Source organism: Cynara cardunculus (genome assembly GCF_001531365.2).
Source record: "Cynara cardunculus var. scolymus isolate 2C chromosome LG 5, CcrdV1, whole genome shotgun sequence".
Taxonomy (NCBI): Eukaryota; Viridiplantae; Streptophyta; class Magnoliopsida; order Asterales; family Asteraceae; genus Cynara; species Cynara cardunculus.
The window spans coordinates 8,423,365-8,433,575 of record NC_037532.1 but is presented as its reverse complement, the minus strand read 5'-3'; the positions used below and the strand labels follow the sequence as shown (position 1 = coordinate 8,433,575).

The window sequence follows — 10,211 nt, the reverse complement described above, 5'->3', positions numbered from 1 at the left end:
AAGTTTACGATGGAATTACACCCATGGTATATATATTGGTATATATGTTGGATTAAGAATATTTCTTTGCTATAAATCTGTATTCCGTGTTCCGAATCGACCAAATCGTATGTATATGACGGTTCGAATAAAAAAGGGGAAAAATTGGTTAGAAATGAAAGAATAAATGATTCATATGTGAATATGAATCATTAATAAACTTGAAAAAATGAATTCATTTGAAGATGCTCATATGAATTTACGTTTGTTTGCTTACTTATTCACATGTGAAGATGTATATGTCAACCAACGTTTTCTTTTATCACTTATTCACATATGATCAATGTAAACTCACATTGCAGATTTTTCATATGAATTTATATATCTTTAAATAAAAGTCTTCGATAATTCATATATGAATCTTTCGTTTTCCCATGTAGATGTATTTTTAAATCTGGGTATTTAGTTGAGATGGATTACAAGTGTACCACTATAAACCAAGGAACCAAAAAGAACATGAGATGTGTTATCCTACGCACCTTTCATTGTTTATTTGATTCCAACGTGGGTTTGTGTGGGTGGGAACAAAAGTACGCCCACAAACCATATTTTCATTTCCTTTCTTGTCCAATAAAAGATTCTAAAAACAATATATAAATAGTGAAAGTTTAAAATATTTAAAAAAATTAAAAATAAATTTCGTTCGTATACAAAATCATATATGATTTACGTAACAAATTATATATGATTTAAAAGTCATCCGCTTCCATTTAATGTAAAATCACATGTGATTTTGTATGTTAACGACGTTTTTCTTGTTTTTTTTAAATAGTTAGCGTTGTCGTTTGAATCTTCCTCAATGATCCGTTGGTTGTAGGCTTGGCTCGTAACCATAGGGTCGATGGGTTCTTTCGGACTTGGGTCATAAAGAAAATTTCTTTTCGATATTTTCTTTAAATTACTTCAAACGTTTTTTTATTGCATTGTTAAAAAAAATCGAAAAACGTACTCGGTAAAAGCACTAACCATTATGGCTATTTTCCATATGATCATGAGCTGATGTTATTCTCTTAAATTTCGGTTTAAGTTCTTTTTGAGAAGACAAAAATTTATGTGTTCAAACATTTTCTTCTTTCTTTTTTCTATTAGGATAGAGTCTATGTAGATAAGTTATAAAAACAAATTATAAAAATAATTATATTACCTTGTATTAATTGATTCTTGCATAATAAATTTTTTAACATGATTTAAAACATTATTTTAGTAAAAGATTGATTACTGACAACTCCGACCTACTCCACACGAAACCTGCCCTCTAAGAACCGCAAGTGAGGAGGCATTTCAGAGTTGACTTAGCGGTTGCAGCTAGCGAAGGGGTTCAGCCCTGTCTCTCCCAGGGTTCCAACTTGAACATGTTGTGTATTTGAACAAAGTCGCTCCACCTATTTGCCAATTGAGTTACACGCCCGAGAGCTATTTTAAAACATTATACAAAAAAATCTTATGAAATCCCGTAAAATACCAACTACTCCATAGGATTTTATGTCCAATATTTGTGGGATTTCAACTCCGAAGCTTCCTTTAAACAAACATGGGATTGGAATGGAATCCAATTCCAAATCCCGCAAAGTAAACGGGGCCACAGTATTACACGCTAGAATAAAAATGAACGGCTAAACCTTTCTTCACCTTTCGGCTAAAATCACATCCAAATTTGCTTCAATGAGCACGAGATGATAAAACAACAAACAGTGAAACAGCCCCCGGAAAACGCTTCCATAAACCAAAAGAAATGGATACGCCCAGAAAGAAGCGCAAAACCTCCATTTCTAACGGAACTTGTATCATTTAGACATCAAACCAAATAGTTTACGATATCAAGTCAAAGAAACAATGAAATCATGACCGTATACAGCTTCAACTTCATGCAATTGAAGCCAATAATTGAAGTATTGAAGCCATGATGGATTGATGTGTATAATTATTGCGTATAAAAGGTTCAGCCAGGTGAGAACCATGTATAGGTATGTCTTAGACGGTGCTGACATCGACTCGGCTTTTATGCAGCTGAAAAGCAGGGGTGATCCAACTCCCACAGCTACACTGGATGCCCGACCAATTGAAGTAACCCAACCGGCCTTCACAATGCACGCACCACAACTTTCCTTCAAGTCCACCTTCTTCAACTGGACCACAAAATTGGGAACTCCCATGAATTTTGTTATAAATTTCAGTTTAATGAGTTAAAGGTTATTCGAAACATTAGACTAAAGGAACCCAGTATATCCCACTCGAAAATTGATCAGGGCATGGGGATGGGATGTAAGTATACATGTCCTCTAGCCCAAAGGGTAGAGACGTAGAGTGGTTGTTTCCATGAAGACCTTGTTCTTAAAATCTTTTAAAATTAAAGTTTACAGCTTATTACTGCATACATACTTCTTAAAACTCCACATTGAAATATGTATTAATTGATAACCAACTGATAAACACGTTCATATACAGGATAAGCATTGATACCTACTAGGCTACTAATTCCATAAACTTTTACATCCTGTTGCATTGCTGACGTAGAGTCAAGTATGCATACATCTTACCTTCCCAGACCCACCTCCGGGAGGGATATATATACTGGGATCGTTTGATTTGGTTTTGCATTGCACGGATACACACTTAAGCTAGTTACAGATACATATAACCAAATAGTATGCCAAACAATTAGAGCTCTAACATGATCATGGTTCACCCGGAAGAAAAAGAGAACTTGGAGAAGAGACTATTAAGATTAAAAGTGGATAAGCTTGGTGCTTATGCGTTCATGAGCTTCATAACAATGTCGATTTTGGGATTTTTGTATTAAATAATTGCAACTTACATAATTTTGGGAACTTTTCAAAGTAAAATGACATTTGCTCATTGTTTATTACAAATTATTGATGTTATTGATCCGGTCCACAAAATGCCCCTATTTTGCTGTAATTGAGAAGGGTTGCATTCCAGCGAGAAGAGAAGTCATGGTGAGACGCGTAAGAAGAGATCTCCACCATTGAATCAATCTTAAATGAATGTCAACATTAATGAGGTGCACCGAGATGCACCGGATCAATTCCCTTCTAAAGCGCAATTCATGGGTGGGCATGAGATTAAAAGTGATCAAGGGTTCAGATCTCTTCTTACGCTTCTCATCATAACTTTCCTTCTCACACGATCCTTCGCCTATTGAGAAATACTTTCAAACTTTGACTGATAATCAGGCACATTTTATTGAACTACATGTAGAACCGGTTGTTGCAACTCTCATTGGATGGATTTATAAGTACTACTTACATTCCAAATTGTTAGTCCTCATGTGATAACCTTTTTAACGGTTTCTAACACCATAAGTTATCTATTTTAGTACCCAGATTATGTTGGAAAACTAGTATCCAATAGAAAACTATTATTCATATCATTCTTTTTTTATGTAACCATAGGTGTATGGGTCAGCTTGCTGGCACCTCAACTAATCCCATGGGGCCTTGAAGTTAACAGCCAAAACTTCCAGCGGCTGCAAGCGGACTTGAACTCATGACCACAAGAGAGGTCAAATCCAAGGTCTTACTAGTTGAGCTACCAAAAGGGTTTAAAAGGTGATAGTAGAACAGGTTTGAGCACACCAAAAAATCATCAATCATCTAATCTTTTTTCTCTGCTTCTATCATTGTTCTACAGTTGTCCTGAAAATTCTCCTTTTTTGATATCAGATTTGGAATAGAATTAAATTCCATTCTTTATAGATAATTATAAAAATAACTAAATTACTTTTTATTTATTGATTATTTACCGAAGGAATGTTTTTAACATATTGTAAAACATTATTACAAACAAATCCCGTGAAATACCAACTACCGCCATGAGATTTCTAAATCCAATGTTTGTGGGATTTCAATCCGGACTTTTTCTTGAAACTAAACACAGGGATTAGAAATGGAATCCAATTCCCAATCCCACAAAATCCGGCAAACCAAACGTGCCCTATAGAGACAGCATCAAACCTTAAGGGTTAACATCCTTTAATCCTCAAGACACCAGTTATGTTTAAGGCTGTTGTGACCTTAAGGACAGGAACTCTATGTTGTATCCTAACTTTTCGGTTCTTTTTTCCTTACTGGGCGCAGGAACTGGATCTTAAGTGAACGATTAGGATTAAGTATATAGGAGACCTATATAACACACAACAAGAAATTAAACTTAACATGATGAGTATTTTTGTCACTTTCTCTTGGTCATAAGATGGAAGTGCTAATGTTTAAAAGCATGAATATGGATTTGATTTACTGGCAAGAAAGAAAAACTGTGGGTTCTTATAGTAAGTATATTATGAAGGTTTCTATGTACTCGGCCTCAATCTTTCACCTATTTTTAAAAATGACCAGTTCCCAGTTCATTCAAGATGGAATAGGAGACTTGATTCGTTTGGTTTGGTTTGGTTTATCAAATCCTCAAAGTGAACATGTACCCATCAACAAACTGTTTCTATTGCGACCTTGACAAGAATTCCTCCATGTTTCTCCTAATTTACTCTTCATTTTACACCTTTTTGTTGCTGCTAAGACATTAAATACCAAGTTCAAGTGCCACGAAACATGAGATAGCCTAGAATATTCTAAATATGTTTTCTGTATATCTTCTTGACCATGAATCATTTGTTTCTACAATTAAATTCCGTTATCAATCACAATAACCTTAGTTCCTCTCAAGCTCATAACTTATTGACAATATAGTTTCATAATGTTAGAGAAGGGTAAAAAGGAAAAATGTCATAAACAGAAGTTTAGAATCAAGAGATAGGCAATTAACTTAGGACAAATATAACCAAAAAATAAGCTTTCAATTTGGGAGGTAGATACGTATAGATTATATTGTTCTTATGTTATTTTCATGAAAAATTAAGATATAATAAATCATCAAATTTGAGTCGAAAAGCTAGTTAATGCAACTCTCAGAAGTGTAATGAATCCAAAGAATACAAAAAAGAAAGCAAGTCATATCATACCTGTTTTCATCCAACGTAGAGGTTCAACGAAGATGGAGGTGCACTCAAACTCATCATATTTGTTGAAGGTGTTGCGACTACTCCTTCTATGCCACTCAAAGGAACTCTCACCCTCCCCTGGAGTGTGACTCACAACATTCTCCTGCAATGCAACAACTCTCCTGCACTTTTTGCAGCGAAATGCAACCGTAGGAATCAATTCTTCTTTCTGGGATCCTGCTCCCGTCCCAATAGAAGCTTCTTTCTTGGGCAAGCCAGGATCGGCCGCAAACTTACAATTGTCAATTTTCTCTCCTCGGTTATACGAGTCACCTAGTACACCAAATACACAACAGCCAAATGTTGAGAAAAAGGGTATACCCATAATCCTCGATGCATGAATAATTCCATTAACAATTTGGACAACCCATGAGATTCACATAATCAAATGATATCAGATAGAGTGTAAAAGTAGGATTTATAAGAAACTCAGCGTATACACGAAACAAGAACCTTCATACGAACATTTCTAACAGACATCACTGTGATTTTCCTTTTTCTCCTGGCTAAACTGGGGGTTGGTTAGTCTAGCAAGCCTCGTTTCCCTTGATTTTTAGAATTTATGATGAAAAAATGCTCTATTGGTCCGAAACCAGGTCATTCAGAGTATATCAATGCATTACAGAGTTTAGGTAAGAAAACACACCTAAAACTTTCAAACGGAAGCGTTTATATATAGTGCTTGAATGATCAACCTTGAAACCCATATCTTCAAACATGCTCAACTGCACCTCAAAGGGATGAAAACTTCAGAATGCACAAAAAGAAAAGAAAATTAAACCTGACACTCATTTTGCTTTGCAATGTTGCATTATAATATGAACTTAGTTTTTGTTTCCGTTAGCATTTACCTGTTCTAAAAATCCATCATTTGGGCAAACAGATTCATTGCTACGGCGTAATGATTCAAGTGCATCTGCAGGGATATTTAGGTGGAAAAGAAACAGGAAAAAAAATTATATTAAACGAAAGAAAATGCCCAAAGATTATCAGATCAGATGAGGAATACTTAAAGAAACAGCTGTCCTCAAACCTTCTAGAGACATTCGTTCAGTTCTCATCAGGTATGCCGTGATGATGGCCGCACTGCAACGAATACACGCAAAGAAGGGTGTAAACCCTTAGGGCTTGACAAGCAAAGAACTACAAGTTATTGCAATGTTCGTCTTCTCTGAATCTTTTTGACAATATCAAGCAGACTAGTATAGCAACAAAGTAATACGAAAATGAAAGCTTACAAACATATAGCTTATGATGCTACTTCTAATGCATTCAGTAAAATTGATCGATATGTATCATTTAACTTATCAACATAATGGGAAAAAATATGATGAATGGTTGGTAGATTTGGAAATTAACCTCACCATGTTTTACTTTTAGGGTGGTTCACATGCAACAATTTTGTACACCAAACCATGCTATTAATGTGTTCATGTTGAAAGAAGATTGTACCCCTTTCAACATTATTGTAATTTGTATGAACAGAATTTAAAACTAATGGTAAATGATGATTAGTAGTTGTGCTGGTGTTGGTTGTATGCGAATATGAATACATAAAAAAGATCAGCAAGGTTCATAATCAATCCACAAACATGCGTATGACAAATCCCGTTTTCGTTTTACAGAGTTTCTTCTTGAAATCTTTGAAAACTAAATCGTCTTATAAAGAAACTTTATAAAGAAGAAATTTGCAAAGTAATATTAACACTGTACATTCAGATTCTTTTCAATTACGTACGCAACCAAAAAGAAATCAAGCAAAGACTTACATCCTCATAATCATATCAATTACATAATTTTCCTGCAATTTTAATCGCATTACCTAACATAGATTAAGAGAGGGATGATTGCAGTGTCTGGACACGTTCGCAGGAGACCGACGGTGGCACTGGTGAGGAGTGTAGAACGCATGACGGCCAAGGCCCAAGGGGGAGAGAAGCTGAGGACATAAATGGTGGCCTTAGACATTTCCCAGAACATGAACTCTGATACGAGTTCTTGGAGACACAGGACTAGGGTAGCAGACAAGGTACAGGGGCCTGTAGCTAGCGTGGAAGGGAAGACAGGAGTTGGAGAGGTTGAGGGTGGGACGGGGGGACAGCTAAAGAGCCGACAATAGAGTAACTGAGGCCTACTGTAGATAGAGGGATGTATGCTTTTACTTACCTTTTCTATGTTTCAATGTACTCGCTTTTTTTTTACTTGTATTTTCCTTTTCTTTTGTTGCTTACTATTTACTAGTCATTGTTCATCGTACCTTTTTCACAAGCTGGGGTCTTCATGAAAACAGTTTCTCTACCTTTTGGGGTAAGGGACAGGTCTGCGTACATCCAGCCCCCCATAGGCCCAACTTTTGAGTTTGGTTTGGTTTAGTTTCTTATGGAAAGCATTGAGGTGGAGGCTCCAAAAGATGTTTCGACTATTAATAGAAGATAGGGTGGCAGAGAAAACTCGGTGAAGGTTCTATGAGTAAGATTATTATTCCTTGATAACTTCACCATTGTTCAAAGCTTCAATAGAGCCGTTTTCAGGGTTTGAGTAGCTCACATATTCAGTCACCACGACCACCAAGAAATATACTTATAATGCATATAATATTCCTTCTACTTTTGGTGTCCAGTGCAGCAAGGAGGAGCATAACACGTACACATGTTAGCAGACTACTCCTCGTCCTATTATAGCACATTCAGTAGTCCTATTACATGTTTGTTATTTATTCAAGTGCTTCAAAACTCATATATTGGTGGTCAATGCTTGTTGTGGTGAGGATTATGAGGAGATCTTTAACCTTGTGGCCAAGACGTTATTTATTCATAATTGATCGCTCAAGTGCTACCTTGTATTCAACTTGGATAAAACTCGACCCTATCATGTAATATACATAACTTATCACAAGTAACAAAGAAGGAACAAAAGAAACATATGCACGTATGTAAAGGGTATGGGACCAAAAAGTTAATCTACAAGGATACGGATCATAAAATCAAGTAGTTAGCACATCATATCAGGCACGGGCATGCCTAAAAGATTATTCATGAGAATTCGGATCATCACATCTAGATAGTTTACCACATAATATTTACGTTTATAAAAGAAATAAAACATAATGTTCACATAAGTATGGGTGACTATTATGCTAAATAAGGATAATAAACAGATAAAAGAGATTAATGTTTACTGATACAACTGACCATCATCAAGAATACAACTTTTTAAGACCTAAACAAAGAGGAAAAAAACAAACAAATTCACTTAAAAGTGCAATTAACACATAAACAGGTCTATAAACAAGAAACCAATAAATAACACGAATTAAGCAGCATGTAAGTTTTACCTTCTCGATACACCTGCAAAACAATGCACCAAAACTGAACCCTTTTTCCTACTTTCATCGATGAAATCCAAACAAACTTCCAATGAATCCAGCAAATTCTCACTCTCCATATCTCTCAAAGGTACAGCCATTCTCACCAACTTCAAATCATGGCCTGCATTCTCCACCACATAATGAATCTTCTTGGAACATAATTCAGTCTTATTTGACCCATCACCATCCAAATTTTCATCTGAATCTGAATCCCCCACGTACACTGTACGAATCTCTTTGGTAGGAACCGAAAAACTCGATTTCCATTCTGAGAAAAACCCAATAGAAGCCGAGCTCAGAACTGATAAGATATGGGTGATTTCTTCATTGCCACCCAAAAGTACTTCTGCAGCTGCATTGATGTTGCCAATGAAGAGCTTCTCACGCACCAAGTACAACATATCATCAAACAAAAAACCCAATTATTGTTCTTATCCTAAACCCTAGGATAATTCCTCCTTGCCCTGTTCACAATAATTACCCAAAATAAATGGAAATTAATTACTAAGGATTAAGGAACGAACTTTAATCAGTAGAAAGCAAAATATTTTACGAGAAACAACGTGAACAAAAATCATAAATTGGCAAGTAACAAATCAGATTGTTTGCTAACTGAGAGTATGAAACGGGAAACCAAAAATCATAAATGGATTCTCAATCAGAAACATATACACACAAACCGAGATGTAAGAAAACGAATTTTGAAGTTTGAAATCTTGATAGCAACATAAAAGTAGCTGACCTGAGTTAGAATCAAGCTTTCCGGCCAACTTCTGGTGGGTAACGGTGTGTGTTCTTCAGTTTACCTCTTTTGTGGTGGCTAGAAGAGAGTGCTTATCATCTCAATTCGTTAATTACCTTGGATTTTAAAGATTTTAATTTTTTTTATGTATATACAGTTGTGTTTATTGATACATATTATTTAAAATTAAATATTAATATTATTTAAAATTAAATATTACAAATAAATTATATATAGGTACAACTTATTAAAGCTTTATATTTGAATTCGTGTAATTAACTGCAAATAAACATTATCAAATATTGGATAAATATTTTATTTTAAAATATAAAAAATCTAAAATAAAATCAGGATAATTATTGAGCTCTAACAGAATATTTAATTATTATTTTTATAAAAAATATATTATTAAATCTATATTTATTTATAGTACACCAGAAGATTACTCGCGCAATGCAGCGAGATACATCTTGAATATGGTTTTATGTGATTTTGAAAAAACGATGAATTTTGTATTTTTGAATAAAATATAAATTTCAATATATTATAAAAATTTGACAAAAATATATCGATATTACTATTAAATTAACTATTTAAAATTCATATTTTTGTGTAATTTTTTAATTATAATTTAATTTAGGTTCAATAACAAAGTAATTTATATTTGGTTTAATAATATAATTTTCTTATAAAGATAATAATAAATTATTTTGTTAGAACTCGATGATTATTCTAATTATATTTTAGATTTTTTATATTTTAAAATGAGATGTTTATTCTCTATTTGATTATGTTTATCTGAAGTTAGTTACACGAATTCAAACATGGAGCTTTAATAAGTTGTACTTATGTATAATTTACTTGTAATCTTGAATTTTAAGTAATATGCATCAGTATACAGTATTTCATGCATAAAAAATGGGTTTTAAAAGTTTTGTCAAATGCTTTATAATATAGTATAGATTATAAAGCATTTGACAAAAACTCTTAAAAACGATTTTTTATGCATGAAGTATTGTTTATTGATGCATATTACTTAAAATTTAAGA

General features: G+C 34.1%; 1 protein-coding gene across 1 annotated transcript; it reads right to left on the bottom strand.

Annotated features, from left to right (window-relative positions):
* Positions 1 to 1,729: 1,729 nt before the first annotated feature.
* On the bottom strand, positions 1,730 to 9,269 carry LOC112512351 (dual specificity protein phosphatase 12-like). Its single transcript, XM_025118262.1, has 7 exons — positions 9,163 to 9,269; positions 8,388 to 8,884; positions 6,087 to 6,139; positions 5,905 to 5,969; positions 5,700 to 5,778; positions 5,015 to 5,326; positions 1,730 to 2,165 (listed from the first exon to the last, which is right to left on the bottom strand). Exons 2-7 carry the CDS (start codon positions 8,819 to 8,821, stop codon positions 2,011 to 2,013), a joined length of 1,098 nt encoding a protein of 365 aa, XP_024974030.1. The 5' UTR covers positions 8,822 to 8,884; positions 9,163 to 9,269; the 3' UTR covers positions 1,730 to 2,010.
* Between the last annotated feature and the right edge of the window lie 942 nt (positions 9,270 to 10,211).

Bases quoted from the DNA above. Each gene is read 5' to 3' on its own strand.
- LOC112512351 (XM_025118262.1), bottom strand. From the start codon at position 8,821: ATGTTGTACTTGGTGCGTGAGAAGCTCTTCATTGGCAACATCAATGCA. The intron at 5,327-5,699 runs GTGTGTTTTCTT...TTGGTGTACTAG, and splicing joins CTTCCGTTTGAAAGTTTTAG to GTGACTCGTATAACCGAGGA. The intron at 2,166-5,014 runs GTATGATATGAC...TTTGTGGTCCAG, and splicing joins TCTACGTTGGATGAAAACAG to TTGAAGAAGGTGGACTTGAA.